At 46.6% G+C, this 22,148-nt stretch overlaps 1 protein-coding gene and 1 long non-coding RNA gene across 3 annotated transcripts in view; one reads left to right on the top strand and one right to left on the bottom strand.

Moving 5' to 3' along the window:
• Positions 1 to 4,028, top strand: part of LOC120638512 — a 93,572-nt gene extending 89,544 nt beyond the window's left edge. The window contains exon 4 of the long non-coding RNA XR_005660211.1: positions 3,908 to 4,028. This is a non-coding gene — a long non-coding RNA (uncharacterized LOC120638512). The remainder of the gene's footprint in view (positions 1 to 3,907) is intronic.
• An 8,542-nt stretch (positions 4,029 to 12,570) lies between these two features.
• SNAI2 (snail family transcriptional repressor 2) lies at positions 12,571 to 17,362 on the bottom strand. Of its 2 annotated transcripts, none has more exons than XM_029069594.2 (3): positions 17,129 to 17,362; positions 15,061 to 15,462; positions 12,571 to 13,996 (listed from the first exon to the last, which is right to left on the bottom strand). In XM_029069594.2, exons 1-3 carry the CDS (start codon positions 17,205 to 17,207, stop codon positions 13,815 to 13,817), a joined length of 663 nt encoding a protein of 220 aa, XP_028925427.1. In that variant the 5' UTR covers positions 17,208 to 17,362; the 3' UTR covers positions 12,571 to 13,814. The 2 variants fall into 2 exon arrangements, with proteins under 2 accessions (XP_028925427.1, XP_001515445.1); XM_001515395.5 differs by having other exon boundaries at positions 12,576 to 13,996; positions 14,917 to 15,462; positions 17,129 to 17,358.
• Positions 17,363 to 22,148: the final 4,786 nt, after the last annotated feature.

Raw genomic sequence — 22,148 nt, 5'->3', positions numbered from 1 at the left:
GCAAAGGGCTGGAAGTCAAAAGGACTGGGTTCTAATCCCAGTTCTGCTATACTTGTCTGCTGTGTGCACTTGGGCAAGTCACTTCACTTCTCTGTGCCTCAGTTACCTCCTCTGTAAAATATGGATAAATACTGGGGAAGCAGCATGGCTCAGTGGAAAGAGCCTGGGCTTGGGAGTCAGAGGTCATGGGTTCGACTCCTGGCTCTGCCACTTGCCAGCTGTGTGACTGTGGGCGAGTCACTTCACTTCTCTGTGCCTCAGTTACCTCATCTGTAAAATGGGGATTAACTGTGAGCCTCAGGTGGGACAACCTGATTCCCCTGTATCTCCCCCAGCGCTTAGAACGGTGCTCTGCACATGGTAAGTGCTTAACAAATACCAATATTGTTACTGTGAGCCCCATGTGGGATATGGACTGTGACCAACCTGATTAGCTTGTATATACTTAGTACTTAGTACAGTGCCTGGCACATAGTAAGCACTTAAAAAGTACCATCAAAAAAGTAGCTGCCTGAAGAAAAAGACAACACCATAGTTCACTGATTAATTCTGTGTGGGAAGACTGGCTCTGTAGGGTAGAGTGACCCAGCTCAAATCTGTCCAGTGATGCCTGGAGAGTAGGAGCTCTACTGATTTGTCAATTGTCTTCCCCTGAACACTCATAAATGATTTTATTATCCACCTTTTGTTGTTTAGAATGGGTTCAGGCTGTATTTCTTTTCTGGACAATTAACAATGAAGCCCTCTTCTTTTATAGTTTGGAATTTGAAAACCAGGGTGGCTGCCTTTAAAATCAATTAGGAATACTCCATGGAAAATTACCTGGAAGATTTCATCTTTGGCATGAGCAGAGGAGGGAAGCTGGAGCCACCTGAAACCTTATACAAATTGCTGCAGATCCAGTTTAGTATTGGCAAAGAGTTAGGCACTGGAATTATAGAGATTTTCAGAATTTTCAGAATCTGAAAGTTAGATTTAGAATGACCTTCCCTTTTAATTCTTTTATTGCTCTTTTATTGCTCAAGGAAAGAGCAACACAAAGGAGCCTTTTACTTCCTTTGATTTAAAAAGCAGAATCACAGAAATTGGGGTGTGGGTTGGGATTGCACAGAGACCGCTGCATCTGATTAGACCTGGTCCTACCAAGCAGGTCAAAGCAATCAGTCTGCGTGATTTAAGAAGGTGTTTACAGCAACTGAATATTGTTCACTGTAGATTAGAATGAAAAGCAAACAACTTAAAATCCTGGCATAGAAAGTTATGAGCCCATATCTTCATGCCATGTCACTTTAAATCCGTTACTTTTCTCTCCTCCTTCCCTTCTCCCTCCCTCTCTTCCTTCTCTTCTTGCTCTCTATTCCTCTCCCTTTATGGTAAATTCAAAGGAAAGTTGCAGAGGAGAAAAGATGAGGATGATAGAGGGTTGATCCCTAAATAGTAATAGTAGTAATAATAATAATAATAAGAAGAATAGTAATAGCAGCATTTCTTTAGTGTCTACTTAGTATAGTACATTGTTCTAGGTGCTTGGTAAACAGACCAAAGAAACGACATATTTATTCCCTGCCCATAAGGAGCTCTCACTGTAATGGGAGAGACAAAAATTAACATATCTTATAACTAGTGTGGAAAAGCAAGTAATTGAGTACACATTACACACATGTACACTGAGAATTGTAAATACATTAATAAGTGTTAGAGTTGGCTGATGGAATGATATGGCTCGGGGTGTTGGGAAATTCATTAGGGCAGGCTTGTTGAAGGTGGATTTTGGGCAGATTTTGAGATGTGGGGAGAGCTGCTGGAGGAACAGTGTGAGTGAGGGGATGGAGAGAGGTCCAGCTAGAAGGTTGTCTTGAGGGGAACAAGGATAGCAAGTTGGGGACAATGGGTGAAGAGAGCTGATAGGTAGGTGAGGCCAGGTGGTGGAGAGCCTTGAAGTAGAATGTGAGGGCTTTTGGTTTTATATGGAGAGACCCAGGAAGCCAGTGGAGGATTTTGAGGTGAGGAGTGTTGGGAATCGAGATGTATTGGAGGGATGTTTTCTAGTCATTAGTAAAGGTGCTAAAGTGAGCAACAAAAGCACCATTCTTCCAAGCATCTTTTTGCTTCTGCTGGGGAGTCATTAATACGATCATTAACAGCTAGAATATGGTCATGAATGGCAGTCAGAAATACTGGATATTGAAACTCATGTGATATCACAGGCATTATGGTGGGCACAACCTAACACTTTGACATCACATAGAAGCAGTATGACCTAGCAGAAAGGACACAGGCTTGGGGGGCAGAGGATCTGGGTTCTAATCCTGGCTCTATCACTTGTCTGCTGTGAGACCCTGGGCAAATCTCTTCTCTGTGCCTCAGCTACCTCATCTGTAAAATGTGGATTCTGACTGTGAAACCCCATGTGGGACAGGAACTGTGCCCAACCTGATTATAGAAGCAGTGTGGCTCAGTGGAAGGAGCCCAGGCTTGGGAGTCAGAGGTCATAGGTTCAAATCCCGGCTCTTCCACTTGCCAGCTGTGTGACTGTGGGCAAGTCACTTAACTTCTCTGTACCTCAGTTACCTCATCTGTAAAATGGGGATTAACTGTGAGCCTCACGTGGGACAACCTGATTACCCTGTATCTACCCCAGCGCTTAGAACAGTGCTCTGCACATGCTAAGCGCTTAACAAATACCAACGTTATCATTATTATCTTGTTTCTATCCCAGCACTCAGTACCATGCCTGGTACATGGTAAGCACTTAACAATTACCATTTAAAAAAAGCAAAAAAAAAAAAAGATCATTTTGCAGAAATGTATGAAGTTTGCCCAAAACCAGAGCATTTCTCTGGTTAGAACCTTGACCCCCTCTCACCCTCCAGCCACCTCCAGAGCTGAGTCATTCCCTTCCCAGGTCTGTCTGAACATGGACAGCATGCTCTCTAGACTGTGAGTTTGTTGTGGGAAGGGACTGTGTCTGTTTATTGTCATATTGTACTCTCCCAAGCACTTAGTAAAGTGGTTCGTACACAGTGAGCACTCAGTAAGTATGATTGAATGAATGAATGAATGTCCAGGCTGGGGAATTCGGTGCCACAAGAGAAGTGAAGGGAGACTGGCTGCCAAAGGAGACATTAAGGGTTTCAGTGCTGGATCCACACCAGATATATGAGAGACCCACTGAAAACCATCCTGTCCAGAACAAAACTGGCCAACTGGCCACCTTAGTAGTAGTGTCATTTAAGTTTTTATGTTCTCATGAAATGAAGCACATCAAAGGACAATCTTTTTGGGCCCACAGTGTGGAAGATTAGGCCCTCCAAACCACGTCCGTGAGCAAAGATAAGCTCTCATTGTCAAGAATATTCATTCAGTCATTCAAGTTATTTATTGAGTGCTTACTGTGTGCAGAGCATGGTACTAAGCGCTTAGGAGAATACAACAATGAACAGACACAATTCCCTGCCCACAGTAGCTTGCAGTCTAGAGTTGGGGAAGCAGACATTAGTTTAAAAAAATAAATTACAGATATACATATGTGCTGTGGTGTTGGGAGAGGGAAAGAACACAGGGAGCAAATCAGGTTGACACAGAAGGGAGTGGGAGAAGAGGAAAGTGGAGCTTAGTCAGATAAGGCCTCTTGGAGGAGAAGTGCCTTCAATAATATAACCTCTGAATGTGAGCGATCGAGCTACACATTTGTATATATTTTTAGGAAACACTCATATGCCTAATAAGGGCAGGTCAACCTAGCCAAAAGATCCTGAGCAAAATCCTTGGTAAATTTTGGTAGAATAAACAGTTAAACCACATAATGTGGTCCAAATCTGGCCAAAACATATATTGGGCTTCTCTTTACAGTATATAACATATTAACAATTCATTCCTATTTATCAAGAATATCCTCTTCTTCCAGAAATCTCCCATCTCCAGAAAGCAGGATCCATGATCACCTCCATATTTCCTCTCTTCCTGCTGATGCTTTGTGCCTGTATCCAGAGCAGAAGAAATTGCTACCTCACGTCAGCAGGCTTAGCAAGAGGTGAGTGGATCCTCGTTCTTCAGGAAGGAATGCCTTAATCTTCTTGAGGTTTACTTGGTTCTAATTCTCTGAAAAATTCCCATATGGATTAATCCATATGTACAGTGGGTCAGCATTTCTGGGTTTGGCTATGGACCCTGCCTAAATGCATCACTTAATCCTTCACTTAACCTTGATCTGTGGGCCGGATCTGTGACCCCTGTATTGCCATGGTCATGGAAGTATGGATTTGCCAAAATTGCTTCAATGGGTATTAACCACTAGCTCATGGCCACTGACAACTTGGATTCCTGAATTTTGTATTTCCACGATTTTAATCAAAAATGAGGCCCATCAGTCTGTGTAGATGTTTTAAATAACGTATAACTTGCCCTGAGACAAAGAATTAGATGAGTCCATCTGATTTGGTTAGGTCTGTGGCAAGAAGATGCAGTAAAGAAAATTGGAGGCGTAAATTACCCATTTCCAACATGGTCTACCTCATTTTGTGTTATGAAATGCACATTTTAAAAGAGAGAGGCATTTGTCCCAGACTGGGAGAGAAGAGGTTTTTTTTAAAGAATGTATGCTCAGGCCTTGCCTAAATGCCAAAGTTATCGGCAGAGTAGAGAGAAATGACATTTTAAAAAATAGCTTCCACTTGGCAGAAATAAAGACGTTGAAAAAAGGAGTATAACTAGAATTTGGAAGAGACAACAAGAAAGCACTCAGCTGAGCTTGCCATAGTAATTCCAATTAAACAAAAACTTGGGCTATTAAATGGGAACCTGTCACACATATTAGAGCCCTGGGCCAAGGTTGGAAAATGCCAAGTTATCTTGTGTCTTAGTGAGTTACAAGTGAATAGGACTCCCTTCCAGTCTAGGGAATTAATCTCAGCCCCAAGTGCCTCAAATAAAAAGGACCCATATAACTCCAAATAGGGCAATGTTTTAGAAAAAGCTGATTCCCCTGCTATAGAGAATTTGGTGGCAAGCAGGGTGCTACAGTTCAAAGGCCTCTGTAGCAATGGAGATAAACACTCCAGGGCTATATTCTGCTGACATGAAGATTGACACTCTGATTCAGGAAGTTCTTACTGTGTGAAGAAGTCAAGAAAAGGCAGAGGAGGAGGAAGGAGAATCAGACAGTCACTCGTGTGTATTAAGCATTTCCTCTGTGGAAAGCATTGTAAAGATTTTGGGAGAGTACAGTAGAGTTAGCAGACATGGTCCATGCCTTCAAGGATCTACAATGTAGCCACTCTAGAGGAATCAAAATGTGAAAGTGCCACATTATAGACAGAGGCATGTTACCTTGATTGTCTTCACAAGTCCTCTGTTGGGGTGGCTGTGATGGTCCAGGGTGGGTGGACCTATAAACCCCCCAGCCCCTGTTGCTTGCTGGCCTTGCCCCCGTGAGTAGTTGGGATACTGAAGACCTGGGCCACTTTGTAGGAAGTGGGGGAGAACCTCCGACCTTGTCCTCCCAAGACTTCCCCTCCTCCTGCTCTACCTGCTCTTTCCCTCCCTCATCCCACCCTAACCTGACCCAGCTCTGCAGCCCTAAAAGGTGGAGACCATCAAGTGTGGAAGGGGTTGAGTTAATGCAGTTTGGCAGCAGCAGCAACTTCCACTGGGTCAGAACTGTAGAAAAAGTAAATAAAAGCTACAATAATAATAATAATAATGATGGCATTTGTTAAGCGCTTAATATGTGCCAAGAACTGTTCTAAGCCCTGGGGTACATATAAGGTAATCAGGTTGTCCCACGTGGGGCTCACAGTCTTAATCCCCATTTTCCAGATGAGGTAACTGAGGTACAGAGAAATTAAGTGATTTGCCCAAAGTCACACAGCTGATATAAGAATGGATATAGACTAGGGGGCACTGGGGAGACTGAGTGGTGAGTTCTGGTTGCAGGAAGGAGAGCCAGGAAGGTTGTAGGGAAAAGGGGAGAGAGGGTGCGTCTGCCTCCCAGGCGAATTCACAAAAGGGGAGACTCAAACTTCAGTCACTTTGAGAGGAAATGGTTTCTTCCAGACTGACATGGAGCCCAAAAAACACAAAGAAAGATTTCTCCAGTCAGGCCAGTTTTATGAGTCTCTCCTAAAATGTGTGAAATTGAAAAAAAGGAGGTGAGGTCATTGAGAGGTGGGAGACTCCATAGGGATTTAGGAGAAATTGAAGTAACGTGAGGCCAGATTTTCTTCCATTGGAGAATGTACTCTGCGAGGGTGTGAAGGTGGGGACCATCCAGAGAGTGTTCAGTGGTTCACTGTCACAGTGTGGGGTCGTTACTGAGTGTTGTTCCACAGGGACTCTGTGCTGAGGCTTGTTCAATCAATGGTATTTAAAAAGTGCTTCTCTTATTGGTCTGGATGAAGGAATCCGACACCTTATCAGATTTTCCTTTGCTACCAAACTGAGTGGAGTTGCCAGCACTTCGGCAAACAGGAGTAACATTCTAGTTATTCCTTGAAAAACTGGGAAAATGGTCCTGTGGAAGCAAGATGAAGTTCTGTGGGGGCAAGGGCAGAGTCTTGTAATAAGGGAGAGACACATAGGCAGGAGAATGACTGGTTAAGTGCTGGCTATTTATTAAATATCCACTAGGAGCAATGCCCTGTACTAAGCTCTTGGAAAAGAACAAGAGAAGCACAAGATTTGCTTCTTGCCCATAAGTAGCTTATTCTATTATGGGGGAAACAAACATAATAAATTATTGATTGTGCAATTGATTTTACATATATTCACAAACGCTAAGGAAGAGAGGTGGGTGAAGGGGTGATGTGGCTCAGAGTGTTGGAGTTAATTTGCAAAGTTTGTTGGCAGAGGTGGGATTTTAAGAAGGCTTTGAATGTGAGGAGAGCTGTAGTCTGTCTAACTAGCTAGGGGAGATAGCTTCCGTCTGAGGGAACAGCGTGAGATGGGAGAGAGGTGGGAAGGTTGAAAGTAAGGCCCTGGAAGTCATAATTACCCACAAAACTGATAAATGCGTATTACCGATTAAAAAAACAACAACCAAACAAACCAAAAGACAGGAGTATGGAAACCTATCTCTTCTCCTGAAACTCCACATTGGACAGATCTAGATTAGGCTAGGATGTCCCATTTTGGTCCCCTTGTCAAAACGAATTAAAGCAACAGAAAGTTAATCTTATGAGGATTGTTTGTCCTTGAGAGAGGAGCCCTAAGAATCTCATAGCTGCCTTCAAATAACTGAAATGTTTGTGTGTGAAAAATGCTCACCAGTTCTCCACATCCCCTGAGGACTAAAGGGGAGGAAATGAGCCTAAATTAAAGGAGAGGTTTTTATTGGCCATGGAGAAGACCACCTAAATCCATCTGGGTGGTAGAACACTGGATTAGGTTACCTAAAGAAGTTAGAGGGTCTCCATCTCTGGGAATTTGAGAAACAAATAGACAATTGTCCATCTCGAACATCTCAGTTGAATATGAATATTTCATGTGATTCTGTGAACTGGTTTTAGTAGGTTTATTTTCCCACCTCCTCTGGGGAACCCATTCCTCCTGAGCCGTCCTCCAACACAACCCTGTTTCCCCCCAGGAAGCAGCTGTAGAGAATGGCCTACAGATTTTAGTTCTCACATGCTCTCTGGCCTTGGTCTCTGCCCTAATCCTAGCTATGTTCCCTTTGGGACATGGGAATGGGGATCTAACACATGTGCTGCAGATGTCCATCATGCCATGGGCTATGTGTGGGGAATGATAATTTTTCCCCTCTGGGCAATGCTCACCAGCCATGAGTCTGATGTACCCCTCCTAGGGTGGAGGTTTGAGATCAGTGTAACCCTCCTAGTTTTCCCAATTCCACTTGCAGTCCTTCACCCAGTAGGAGCTTCAGGTCATTGTTTCATGCTACCTTTTGCTGTTGCAATGGTCTTTCAGGATAATCAGAATATGTCAATTCACAAGCATCTGAATTTATTTCCCAAAGAATGCTGACATTAATGGAGAAAAGGCTACCACTAAAAACAGAAGAGCCTAATTAGTTTTTAAGTGGACTACTATAGAAAGCTTATAAACTTACCAGTCTTTTGTCCAGGGTAGTTCTCTTATCCATATCCTTAAATAACTCACTAATCTCTTTGGAGACCGTGATCATGAATCTACTTCAGAGCCCCACTCTCCTAATCACTCATTGTTCCGGATGTCTGGAAATTTGCTATGTTGGCCATGTTGGTTCTCTCATTATTTGTGGTCTTTCTGTGAAATAATTCCCTGGAGGGGTATAGGACACACTCTAACCTTCCCCTGAACCTACCGTTGTAGAAGATCAACCCAGAAAATCCAAAGGGAGGATTTTACATACTGCCATTTCAGGATCAGAAAATGCTCCAGTTTTCCAACCAGCCTCTGGCCAGGGGAACAAGAAAGATAACCAAGGAAAGTCATACTGCTTATGGCTTGTCGTCCACGTGAATGACAGAAGGCAAAGATTCTTCGGGAGATGTCCATTCTTCAGTGAGTTTTGATTGGAAGTTGTTCAGGCCTTACCAAAAAGAGACTCGGTGGATGGTTTTTTCTTTTCCTTTTTCTTTTTTTTTTAAAAAAAATAAGCAACTGAGTGACCCTTGTTCTTTATAGAATTACACTTGCCTCCTTTCACAGGAGAGGTGTCTGCATTTCAGTGTTGAGAGAAGTGACTTCCTTAGATTGTTTAAGTTGGAAGAATTTTTAGACTAGGAGAGATAAAACTGAGGGCGGACTTAATAGCAGCTTTCAGGAAATAGAGAAGTTCACATAAAGAGTTTTGAGGTCAGATGTTTGCCATCTCCACTAAGGGCAGAAGTCAAGGAAAAGGGCTACAACTGTAGGAGGAGAGTGAAAGGTTGGGGTGGGTTAAAGAGCGGGGCAATGTGAATGCATGCCATAGCACCCCCAGTCATGGGAGGGCCATGGATGGGGGGCATGGGTCTATGAAATTGAAGGTCCCTGGAATCCATGGAGAAGAGGGGGTTCCCTCATAGATTTTTGGACAGAAAACCAGCCAAGTTAGTCCGCTCTGCCCCATGGAACCCCCAGTCGAGATCCCAGTAGTTTTTAGTTGTTTTTTTTTGTCTCTGCTATGCTTCAAGGGCCAAGGTTGTGGTTCCTTTGGCCTAAAGACCTGGAGCCCAGCGAGGTGATCTGAAGGAGTTCTGCCTCACTCATGACCTGCCTAGACTGTGGTCTTAAACCTTACTCCTAGGATTGGGACAGCTACCCTGGCCCACCTCTGTTGGAATGGTGATATGACCTGCTTGCCCAGCTCAGCTTGGGCCAGGTGGTATAGCCCCTGCCCCGTGGCTCGCAGAGGGGTTGGTGAAAATACAGCCAGAGAGGATAAGCACTCTCTCCTTTTCCTGTCATTGTCCACCTTGACTCCCTGTTGCCTTCTTCTCTGCTCCCTTCCTCATGCCACTCTCCTCGTCCCCTCTTTCCTCTCTTCCTCTCTTCCCCACAAGAAACACCCCGCTACCATCCTGGTTTACATGTTGCCCTCCACTTCCCCCCTCAAGCCCTGTTATTATTATTACTATAATTAATCCAGCTCTGGAGAAAGAGTGGACATGATTGACAGGCTGCTCTGACGCCTGCTGGAAATGAAAGGTAAAACCTCTTTGAAGGTTTGTCATAGTTACACACACTTAGGTGATGTGGCACCTTGCCCTGGAAGCACGTAACAGTTTGCTCTTCTGTTTTTTAAATGACATTTGTTAAGTGCTTATTACCTGTCAGGCACTGTACTAAGCACTGTGGTGGATACCAACTAATTAGGTCGGACCCACATGGGACTCATGGTATTAATCCCCATTCCACAGATGAGGTAACTGAGGCACAGAAAAGCGAAGTGACTTGCCCAGGTTCACAGACCAGTTGGCAGGCTTGCTAGCAGAGTTTCTCCACTTTGAGCACCTTGTTCTCCCTATATAAGAGATGGGTACAATCCCAAAGACATAGGATATAGGCTCCCCAACAGAACATCCTCTCTTGTACAACTATAAACTCAGCAGTCACGCCAGCTTCTAAGCCTGGACCTGGTGTTTTGAAACCTTGCGAAAATACCAGTTTGTGGCAGCTTACAGATTGCTCTGAAAATGTGAACCAAATACGATGTGCTGCAATTATTTATTCTGTTACTATTATGATACTGATGATGGCCTCTAGCCTTGAAAATAGGGTTCAGAAATCATAGAAGTCCTAAAGAAGCGGCATAAATGTGGCCTCCTGGAAGTTTTGGGTGGTTTTTTTTAATGGTATTTATTAAGTGCTTACTGTGGACCAGGCACTGTACTAAGCGCTGAGGTAAACATGAGATCATTAGGTTGGATGCAGGCCGTGTCCCAAATGGACCTCACAGTCTTAATCCCTGTTTTAAAGATGAGGGAAGTGAGGTACAGAGAAGTGAGTGACTTGCCCAAGGTCCCAGAGCAGACAGGTGGCAGAGCCAGGATTAGAACCCAGGTCCTCGAATTGGTGGACTCTGGTGACAGTCAGGGCAAGAGCACTCTATGTGTGACAGCATCCCTGACTCCCAGCACTTAGAACAGTGCTTGGCATGTAGTAAGGGCTTAACAAATACCATCACTATTGTCATCATCATCCCCACTCTGAAAGTCCCTTTCCCCACTTTGCGGCATTTGATTCCAACCTCTCGTCCCCCTGCGTGGGAGGCAGCAAGGCCTAGTAGAAAGGGCAACGAGTCTGGGAGTCAGGAGAACCAGGTTTTAGTACTCGCTTTGCCACTTTTCTGCTGAATGATCTTGGGCAAGTCCCCTAACTTCTCTGTGCCTCAGTGTGCCCACCTGTAAAATGGGGAAAAAATGCTTGTCCTCCCTCCCTCTTAGTGAGTCCCATCCTAGATGGGGATTGTGTCTGATCTTATTATTTTATATCTACCCCATTGCATATAGTGCAGTGCTTGGCATTGAGTACATGCTTAATAAATAATATCATCATTATAAGAATAGTTATCATTATCATCATTGCTCTTATTATTAACTCTCCGGTTCTCCCAAGTTTAGGCAGAGTGAGATCCTACCTCCCTTCTCTGCCGTTGTCCTTTAACACAATCCATCCACGGTGAGGACGTTTGGGCGGAAGAGAGTCGGGGTATGGTCCTCTCTAGGCATCTGAGGTGGCCCGAGGCCAGTTGAGAAGAGTAGGCCAGTTCTCTTTTTTGAGGTGTCTTGGTTTTTCTTGGTTCATCCGTGGTAATGAGGCACTTCTACAATCAGTCTATCAATAGTACGTATTGAGCATCTCATCTCTCCAGAGCACTGTTCTAAGCTCTTGGGAGAGTACAGTAGAACCAGCAGGCAGGGATCCCTGTCTTCAGGGAGCTTACGATCTAGCGGGCAGGTGGATGGCAACAGAGCAATCAAACACCCTTTGCCAGGGAGAAAGTGCAGAAACCCTACACTGAGGAGCGTGTTTGCAGGACGAACCGGGGATTCGGCAAGTAGCAGTTCTAGCATGAGTCTGGAAAGGAGCAAATTGTTTGCCGGGAGACCTACCGACTTCAAAGTGGATTACGGGTGAGTGTAGGTCAATAGAGTAACCACATGATACATTTCAAGGATGTCTGATGCTTTCACGGGCTCCCTTGCAAAATACTTCTAATGATCTTTGTTGCCCTTTAAATTTTCCATATGCCTCAGTACCGTTCTCTTCTCTGGGGGCTCCTAATCCTAGAGGGAAGTTGCCCGTGGGCACAAGGGTGTATCCGCTGAGCTGCCTCTACGGAAGGATCTGCGGGTTCTGAGAAATCAACTCAGAATTAACTCTGCTTCAGGGAACTGTGCATTCAGGGCCAAGCCAAATGAAATTCAAATGTAGTATTTCAAACTGGATGTCAAGCTTTTTCTCCTTCAACTATTTAGTAAATCCAGAGGCAGCTGGTAGATGAAATGTGTCAGGAAACCTGGATTCTGGTCCTTGCTCTGTTCCACTTTAGCTATATAACCTCTGGCAAGTTCTTTCACCTCCCAGTTAGCTTCCTTCTTTGGGAAATTGTGATAACAGATGCCGCCCCCTGCCTTCAGCCTAAGGAGACTCAGAGCACTTAGAGTTGGGATTGCCGTTGAAACGCTACTTTGTGTGTCAAGGTCCTATTTCCATTCTGCCTCTAGTGGCTCTGAGTGGTCTGCATCATATCTCACTTTTTGCCCAAAGTAGCCAACTGTCTATTGCCTTAGCCCATTTGCCCATTTTTACAAGCCCTTTCCCATCTTGTTATCAGATCAGTTCTTGGACTGGGCTACCTACCCTGTGGATGGTTTGCTTGGCTCGGGAGATGGTGGGGAGCGGGGAAGGAGGTGGGCGATGATACCTTCATGCAACTTGTCCCCTCTGTCCCATTTAAACCCACCTGCATGAAACACCTTTTATGGTTTTTATAAGGTGAGAGGATATCCCAGTAGCTGTGATGACTGTGGCCTGAGTGTGGTTTATAAGGCTCATCTGAAGTGAAATCAATCGTTATTCCGAGAGTTGGGGTAATAATGTGACAAGTGTTGAGATTCCAAAAAAAAAAAAAAAGAGAAAAGAATCTTTCATCAAGCAGAATATTTAATCAAAGGAAAATGCCAGCATAACATTATGCTGATGCAGTCCTAGACAGGACTTTTAGTAATAAGGCTATTCTAGTGTTTCTGATTAATGCTTAGCTTCTGTGAGCTAACACTTCGTCAGGGTAAATGAGCTTGCATTTGGATCTTTCTCAGGCAGTAACTCTGTTCCCGTTTACTAAAATGTGAAGTCTTAGTCCTCAAGACAAACAATGGGGTTTTACTGGAAAACTTTATTGTAAAAAAAAAAAAAGTGGCTAGAAAAACAACATAGACATTTGACTTCACGGATCTTCAAGTTATCTATAGACTTAGCTAGAGGCAACATCTCCCTTTCATACAAAACACATTCAGTCATATAAAAATAAAAAGATTTACATTATGTCCACAAACTTTACAAATCATTAACAAAAACAGGCACTTGACTGGGAGGGGTGCTGCTGTAGATAGTTGCATTTTCTTTGTGCATTTTAAGGAGTTTTTGGGTTTTTTTTTAAATTACATTGTCGAGCGCCCATGGATCCCCTCTCTTGCACTTATTCCCATTATAAAAAAAATTAAAATTTAGAGGAACAGTAAAAACTATTTTGTAACAACATGGGCCACGCATGTACCAGGAATGTACAAAGTGACAGTCTTTTTTCCTAAGGCACATACAGTTCACTGGCAAAACATGGCATACGTTTTCAGTACATTCGCATGTGTTTTTTCTTTGAGATATGCAGGATAAGCACTACAGGAAATGAACAAAGGCCTTATTTTTAAAAACAACAGCAACCTTAACATCAGACATTGAATAAAGTAAACTTGGAATACTTTATAAGGCACCTGAGATAAATGGCGTCTGGGCAGATTCTCTTGCTATAGGACACTCTTTACAACTTTAAAAAAAAAAATACTGTTTCTTCAGTTGAAATGATTTGGCAGGAATGTAAATCTCTGGAGTCTTTTCTTTGCAAGAAAGAGAGAATGTGCTTTTTGGCTTCATCTTTGAAGAAGGTTCATTATGCTTCTTCTTTATGACCTATCTGAAATGACATTAAGTATATAGTGATTGCAAACTTCACATGGAAGTAATTGACCTGAAACCTCTATGGATTCTGCGTTCTTCCCCTTTTTTATTATTTGGCTGGGAAGCAGAAGAGAAAATGCCTTTGGACTTCTATTTGCTTTGGGGAACAGGAGCTGAGAGACGCATTCAGTTCGGGTAAACATCGATTGCATCACTCAGTGTGCTATACAGCAGCCAGATTCCTCATGTTTGTGCAGAAGAGACATTCTGGAGAAAGTTTTGGAGCAGTTTTTGCACTGGTATTTCTTGACGTCGGAATGGGTCTGCAGGTGGGCCCGCAGATTGGATCGATCTGCAAACGCTCGGTTGCAGTGAGGGCAGGAAAAAGGCTTCTCCCCTGAAACATGGAAAATATGAGGAAAAAAGGTCAGCGTGTCTGGAGAAACAAACGTACCATCACAGTTGCGGAGATCAATCACGTTTATGGAAGTCACACAAATGGGAAATGGAAAATGCTGAACAACTGAAGCAAGTCCTGAAATGGGCATGCCTTGAAAAGCCTGCTCCTTTAGGAGGCATTCCCATGCTTTTGGACCAACTGCACTGTGGCTTCCTGCTGCTAGACAGGCAGGAACAGCGCTCCATGCTGGGTGAGGAGGCTCAACGACCCAAGCTTTTGGCCTCAACAGGTGCAGCTGAGACTTTTAAGTTGCGCTCCTCCCAGCTGCACCCCCTTTCTGCCAACAGCCCTGCCCTCTTCATGCCTAGAGCTGCATGTGGGACCCCCGGGGGGGTGAGGGGGCCTGGGGCTCAGGGACAAGACATGCAGCCATAAATAACCAAATGAAGAGAGCAGAAAGCTCAACCAGCCCCAGCAGGGCTGCACGTTACAAGGGAGAACATGTAGGGCACAAAACTATAGGTCATCTTTTCGTCTATTTACCAAATCAATTGATTAAGATAGCAACATTTGTACTTGCTGATTAGCTGGGGGGAGAGGGGGCTTGGGGGGAGGGTGGACCCCGGCCGTTCCACAGAGCACATACTCAGGAACAATCTCCGTTGCTCTTTCTAAACTGATCTTTAGACCGACCCTCCCGCATTAGAGCACTTTCCAAGGTCTAAATGCCTGTTTGCGGTCTCTGGCCGGGACAAGAAATGGAGCATTTGGGGCCGGAGCTGGTCGGGAGACAGCCGGGAAGTAGCCGCCCCCGAAGGTCAGTCACATTTACCGAATGCAAAACCAAAAAGCTAACTAACACAGAGCTTCATTCTATCAGAGGGTTGTGTTCAGATCTGGGGTTTCTCGTTCCTTACCCGTGTGAGTTCTAATGTGTCCTTGCAGCAACCAGGGTCTAGAGAAAGCCTTGCCACAGATCTTGCAGACACAAGGTAGCGTGTGGGTCCTAATGTGCATCTTAAGGGCTCCCAGACTCACATATTCCTTGTCACAGTACTTACAGCTGAAAGATTTCCTAGATTGGGCATCGCAGTGCAGTTGCTTATGCTTGGCCAGCCCAGAGAAAGTTGAATAGGTCTTGTTGCATAAACTGCACTGAAACTTTTCAGCTTCAGTGGCATGGGGGTCAGAAAGTTTGGGCTGGATTCTTTCCTCTTCATCACTAATGGGGCTCTCGGAGCCGCTGTGGTCCTTCGACGAGGTGTCGGACGGTGGAGGGGGGCTCACTCGGCCCAAAGAGGAGGGATATCCAGAGAGAGGAGAGAGGTCTTTGGTCAGTGGGGAGTGAAACGGAGCTGTTGTAGTCCAGACGGTGATGGGGTTGTAGGATACTGAGCTGAGGATCTCTGGTTGTGGAATGACGGGCATAGGATAGCTCTCATAGAGATATGGGGAAATGATCACTGGGGGAGAGAAGAGAAAAGAGGGTTACGGTAAAACGACCGGACGGTTAGGCCCTCGAATCATGCTTAAAAGTTTGGGGGTGGGGAGACGGTTGGGCATTTTCATCAGAACCCAATCGTGTGTACAGAGGAATCGGGTTTAAAACGATACACCCATGCAAGTTTCAGTCAAGACTAGATCAGTCCACTAAAAAAAAAAAATCACTTAGACAAAACGCCAAAAGACTGTGTCCTCTTTGGTAGTCTGCGAGGTCCAACAGACCCAATTCTAAAATCCCGGTCTCCTCTATCTACTGTTTTTGCAAATAGAGCCCATTCCCTCTTCATATCCCCGTTTCACTAGCGTACACTGATTCCCTGTCCTCCCCCAAAGAAAAACAGCTTCCTCATATAAAACGCGGTCAAAAAAAGTTTCCGATCTATTCGAACTGGGCTATTGCTCAGTGAGCTTAAAAACAAAAAACAAAAAACCCCAAACCCAGTGCCAGCCTTAAGACATCCATCTGCACGAGAGTTCTGTTTCAGAATAAAGCTGTCCCCTAAAGAACCAAGTCAAACATAAAACCAACTTAAAAGACGAATAGGGTAATGGGGGGGGGGGGGGGAGTCTAATTCCCGTGCTATTTGGGGAGTGTCTCCTCTCTCTCTCTCTTTTACCTGTATGGGTGTCCAATTTGGGGTTGGGTATAATTCTTGTGCTATTTGTGGAGTGTCTCCCATCTCTTTTTCTCTCTCTCTTTCTCTCTCTTTCACCTGTATGGGTGTCCAATTTGGGGGGAGTCTAATTCCCGTTCTATTTGGGGAGCGTCTTCCCCCCCCCCCTTTTACCAGTATGGTGTCCAATTTGGGGGCAGTCTAATTCTTACGCTATTTTGGGACCGTCTCCCTCCCATCTCTTTCTCTCTCTCTCTCTCTCTCTTTCTTTTACCTGTATGGATGTCCAATCTGGGGGACGTCTAGTTCCCGTGCTATTTGGGGAGCGTCTCCCCCTTCCTTTTACCTGCATGGGTGTCCAATCTGGGGGGAGTCTAATTCTTATGCTATTTGGGGACCGTCTCCCTCCCATCTCTCGTTTTGGTGTCCAATCTGGGGGGGCGGGGGAAATCTAATTCCCGTGCTATTTGGGGAGCGTCTCCCCTCTCTATCTCTCTCTCTCTTTTACCGGCACGGATGTCTAATCTGGGGGGAGTCTAATTCCCACGCTACTGGGGGAAGCGTCTCCCTTCCATCTCACTCTCTCTCTTTTACCTGTATGGGTGTCCAATCGGGGGGGAGTCTAATTCCCGTGCTATTTGGGGAGCGTCTCCCCTCTCCCTCCTTTACCTGCACGGGTGTCCAATCTTGGGGGGGAGTCATTCCCACGCTATCGGGGGAGCGTCTCCCCTCTCTCTCTCTCTCTCTTTTACCTGCACGGGTGTCTAATCTGGGGGGAGTCCAATTCCCGTGCTATTTGGGGAGCGTCTCCCCCCTCTCTCTCTCTTTTACCTGCACGGGTGTCCAATCTGGGGGGGAGGGAGTCTAATTCCCACGCTATCGGGGGAGCGTCTCCCCTCTCTCTCTCTCTTTTACCTGCACGGGTGTCCAATCTGGGGGGGGAGTCAAATTCCCACGCTATTGGGGGAGCGTCTCCCCCCCTCTCCCATCTCTCTCTCCGCCTCCCTTTTACCTGTATGGGTGTCCAATTCGCTGTAGTTTGGCTTCTTGGATGCATTGAAATGTTTCTTGACCAGGAAGGATCGAGGCATGTTGTCGGCCGGCGCTCTGCTCCTTTCCCAGCTGTGCTTTCGGGGCGGGGGGAGGCTAACGGTCCCCGGCTGTCCGGCCGCCGTGGGGCTGGATCAGTGGGCGCAACGGGCCGGCCGGGGCATGGTCGGCCGGGGCCGGGGGGCGTGCGGGGCAGGGGCAGGGGCAAGGGCAGGGGCAGGGGCAGGGGCAGGGGCCGGCGGGCCCGTCCTCCGTCCCACGGCCGGCGCACTGGCTGCGGCTCCCGGGCGGGCCCGCCCGTTTTGCTGGCCGCCCCGGGCCCCGCCCCCCGCGCCGAGGAGCCAATGAGGGGGGGAGGGAAAAAAAAAAAGAAAAAGAAAAAAAAAAAACCCCAGAAAAACCAAAAAAAAAAAAAAATGAAAGAAATAACCCCAAAGCGCCGGCCTGGTCTGGAGCGCCCGGGGAGCCCAAGCGACCTTCCTTCTCCCGCTCCTGCGGCTCAGTGGCAACGGACCGTCAGCCCGTCGATGGGCGGGATGGTCCCTATCCGTTACCCATTTGTCCATTCCAAGCGCTTAGTTCGGTGCCCATAGTAAGCGCTCAATAAATCCTACCGAATACTACTGAATGAATCGGTTGAAGATTTGTCCGTTCCAAGCGCTCTGCGCCTAGTAAGCGCTCGATCGATAGCATTGAATGAAAGGGCCCGGGCTTGGGAGTCAGAGGTCACGGGTTCGAATCCCAGCCCCGCCACTTGGCGGCCTGGTGACTGTGGGCAAGTCACTTCGCTTCTCCGGACCTCAGTGACCTCATCTGGAAAAGGGGGATGAAGACTGGGAGCCTCACGGGGGACAACCTGATGACCCCGTATAATATTTGTTAAGCGCTTACTATGTGCAGGGCACTGTTGTAAGCGCTGGGGTAGACACAAGGGAATCAGGCCGTATCTACCCCAGCGCTTAGAACGGTGCTCGGCACATAGCGCTTAACAAATTCTAACATTATCGTTATTACTATTGGCGGCAGAAAAAGGACCGGTCACTCATTCATTCGTATTTCTTGAGCGCCTCCCATGTGCGGGGCACTGGACTAAGCGCTCGGAAGGGAGAGTCGGGCAACAGATGATTGAGACGGTCCCCGCCCCGGGACGGGCTGGCGGTCTAAACGGGGGAGCCGGACAGCAAAGCAAAAGAAATAGTTCATTCAATAGTATTTCTGGAGCGCTTACTATGTGCAGAGCGCCGGACTGAGCGCTTGGAATGTGCAATTGGGCAACATGATAGAGACGATCCCCGCCCACTAACGGGCTGGCGGTCTCAAAGGGGGAGACGGACAGCAAAGCAGAACAGAACAAAAGAAAACAAGTAGCTCATTCAATCGTATTTCTTGAGCGCTTACTAAGTGCAGGGCACTGGACTGAGCGCTTGGAACGTGCAATGGGGCAACAGATGATAGAGACGCTCCCCGCCCAGTAACGGGCCGGCGGTCTAAACGGGGGAGCCGGACAGCAAAGCAAAACGGAACCAAACAAAACATCATCAAGATAAACGATCACCCCGCCGTGCCGAGCCTCGGACCCACCCCCTTTGTGGCTGGAGCCCACCTTCCCCACCGCTCGCTACGCACAGTCCTCTGCGCACTCAATAATGTACGCTTACTAGGTGCAAAGCACTGTTCTAAGCGCTGGGCTGGGATACAAGGTGATCAGGTTATCCCACGTGGGGCTCACGGTCTTCACCCCCATTTTCCAGATGAGGTCACTGAGGCCCAGAGAAGTGAAGGGACCTGCTCGAAGTCAAACGGCCTACGGGGGGCGGAGTCGGGATTAGAACCCATGACCGACTCCCCAATCCGGGCTCTTTCCACCGAGCCACGCTGCACTTCACCTCTCTGGGCCTCACCTGTCCTTATCTAGAGTGCTGTTGATTTAAATGGATGCTATTGACGCCCGTCTACTTCTTTGGTTTGGTTTCGCGGCCTGCCTCCTCCCTGCGAGCCCGTTGGCGAATTGGCCTTTCCAAGCGCTCGGTACAGTGCACTGCACACAGTAAGCGCTCCATCAATACGATTGAATGAAGGAATGAATGAAATAAGGGGGCGGGAAGGGGGAGACGCCCGGCAGGGGCCTTTCTCTAGGAAAAGGCGAGGGAGCTGGGGGGGGTGACCCGAGGCTTCAGCCAAGGCAAGAAGATGACTGGTCCCCGGGGAAAGGGAGCTGCCCCATCTGCCCTCCCCTCCCCACCCAGGTGGTTGAAAAGCACCGCTCTCCCGCTCACCAAATAACTTCCTTATCCGAGGAAATGGCCAACTGCCCAGAAAATGAGGAAGGGTGCCTAGCTGATGGGGAAGGGGTTCTGATCCTGCTCTGCCACTTGTCATCTGTGTGACTTTGGGCAAGTTACACCTTCTCTGGGCCTCAGTTACCTCCTCTAAAATACGGATTAAGACTGTGAGCCCCATGGGGGACAACCTGATTAACTTGTATCCCCCCGCCCAAGTGCTTAGAACAGTGCTTGGCACATAGTAAGCCCTTAACAATTACCATCATGAGAAGCAGTGTGGCTTAATGGAGAGAGCCCGGGCTTGGGAGTCAGAGGTCATGGGTTCTAATCCCCGCGTGGTTTAGTGGAAAGAGCCCGGGGTTGGGAGTCAGAGGGCATGGGTTCTAATGCCGCTTCTGCCATTTGTCAGCTGTGTGACTTTGGGCAAGTCACTTTACTTCTCTCGGCCTCAGTTCCCTCATCTGTAAAATGGGGATGAAGTCTGTGAGCCCCACGTGGGACACCCTAATTACCTTGTACTACCCCAGTGCTTAGAACAGTGCTTGGCACATAGTAAGCGCTTAACAAATGTCATCATTATTATCCCGGCTCCGCCACCTGTCAGCTCTGTGACTTTGGGTGTGTCAGTTAACTTCTCGGTGCCTCAGCACCCTCATCTGTAAAATGGGGATTGAGACTGTGAGCCCCATGTGGGACAACCTGATCACCTTGTATCTACCCCAGTGCTTAACAAATACCAACATTATTATTATTATTATGATTAAAACCAAGACAGAGTGACGGGGAGCGCTATGGGACATGCATCTTGACCAGCCATGTCCCTCTAAGGCGGGAGGAAAAACCCGGGGCTCTCTCTTAGGGGTGGGGAAGTCCACGTCATTCATTCATTCATTCATTCATTCATTCATTCATTCATTCATTCACTCAATCGTATTTATTGAGCGCTTACTGTGTGCAGAGCACTGTACAAAGTACTTGGGAAATAATGATAATATTGATGGTATTTGTTAAGCGCTTACTATGTGCCAAGCACTGTTCTAAGCATTTGGGAAATAATAATGATGTTGGTGGTATTTGTTAAGTGTTTACTATGTGCCAAGCACTGCTCTAAGCGCTGGGGTAGATACAGGGTAATCAGGTTGTTCCACGTGGGGCTCACAGGCTTCATCCCCATTTTTAGAGATGAGGTAACTGAGGCCCGGAGAAGTGAAGTGACTTGCCTAAAGTCAAGTGGCAGAGTCAGGATTAGAACCCAAGACCTCTGACTCCCAAGCCCAGGCTCTTGCCACTAAGCCACGCTGCTACAATACAGCAATGAAGAGAGACAATCCCTGCCCACACGAGCTCAAGGTCTAGAGGCGGGGGGAGACAGACATCATAACGGAGAAGGGATAGAGTTATAAATCCAGTTTCTTCAAGAGTCCAAATTCATTCATTCGATCGTATTTATTGAGTGCATACTGTGTGCAGAGCATTGTACTAAACGCTTGGCATGTACAATTCGGCAACCGATAGAGACAATCGCTGCCCACATGGGGCTAGCTTCTATAGAGAAGCATGTTAAAAACAGCTCCGATTTTTTTTTTTTCTTTTTGGTCGTGATGGTCTTCACTCTAAGGTAGATTTTTTTTTTAAACACCATGACAAATGTCTTTTAAACTACCCCAGCCTGCTTTAAACGTTTCCTCCTCCCATCTGGGGGTCCTTCTAGAGGAAGAGGAAAAGAGAATACTACTCCCCTGCTCTGCCTGGAACAGGTGTTCGGACAGAAATGTGAAGAAAAAAAACCAAAACAAAACATCTCCGTGGTTCTGTTAAGACTTGTAAGAGTAAAGTGCGTTGTCAAGATGCATAACTTCTTAATCCCGGGATACCAAAACAAGTGCCCGGGCCGCGAGTTAGCCGATTTCTTGAGGGACTATAAAAGAGGCCCCTTTGTAACGGCCTCCACCTTTAGTGGCTAACAGTAAAGGGACATTAGAAGCTCTTCTGCTAAAAAAGAAACACACAGAGAGCAGAAATGGGGAAAGAGGAGCCAGCCACATTAGACCTCAGGGATTTAAGATCTTCCCCCACAAAGGATAAATCCGAGTTTACTCCAGATCCTGTTTTCTGAGCTTGTTCCTTTCTGAAAGGGTACGTAGAGCGTAGGGTTATTAAATCAAGAGCCCTCTTTGACCTCTCCACCCCGTTTCCTGCCAAAAGCACATTTTGTTAGGGAGATACATAATATTCAGCCAAGTAAACACAATTGTCATGAGCTCCCGTTTCCTCCTGTGACTCCCTGGAAGATAGGAAGTTCTCTTCCCTGGCTCCACAGTAGCACTGAAGCGAAATCATCTCTCCTTCTCTCTCTCATGGGTCGGTCCTCTAACGACCGGGGTCAAAATTCACGAAGACCGGGTTTCGAGATAAACCGGGAAAATTAATTTCCCACCCCTCGAATCTTCTAACAGTGAAGTTCCTTAGTCATAAAAGCCGGGGGAGGGGACCTCGTTATTTTTACCTACGACTCATACCCTGGAATACGTACCCGCAGAACCTCTCACAAATCACACAGCCGTGACACGTTACCACACTTACTGGAAAGAGTGAATGATGTTGGGAATCGTGTGCGAGGCATGTTATTACACAGATCTGAAAGGTTACTAGCCGCACGTACTACCTGAATGAGGTCTGCTGTCAGAAGTGGGAGGGTCT

Source organism: Ornithorhynchus anatinus, chromosome 7 (assembly GCF_004115215.2).
Source record: "Ornithorhynchus anatinus isolate Pmale09 chromosome 7, mOrnAna1.pri.v4, whole genome shotgun sequence".
NCBI classification, from domain to species: Eukaryota; Metazoa; Chordata; class Mammalia; order Monotremata; family Ornithorhynchidae; genus Ornithorhynchus; species Ornithorhynchus anatinus.
This window is presented reverse-complemented; position numbering and strand designations above follow the sequence as displayed.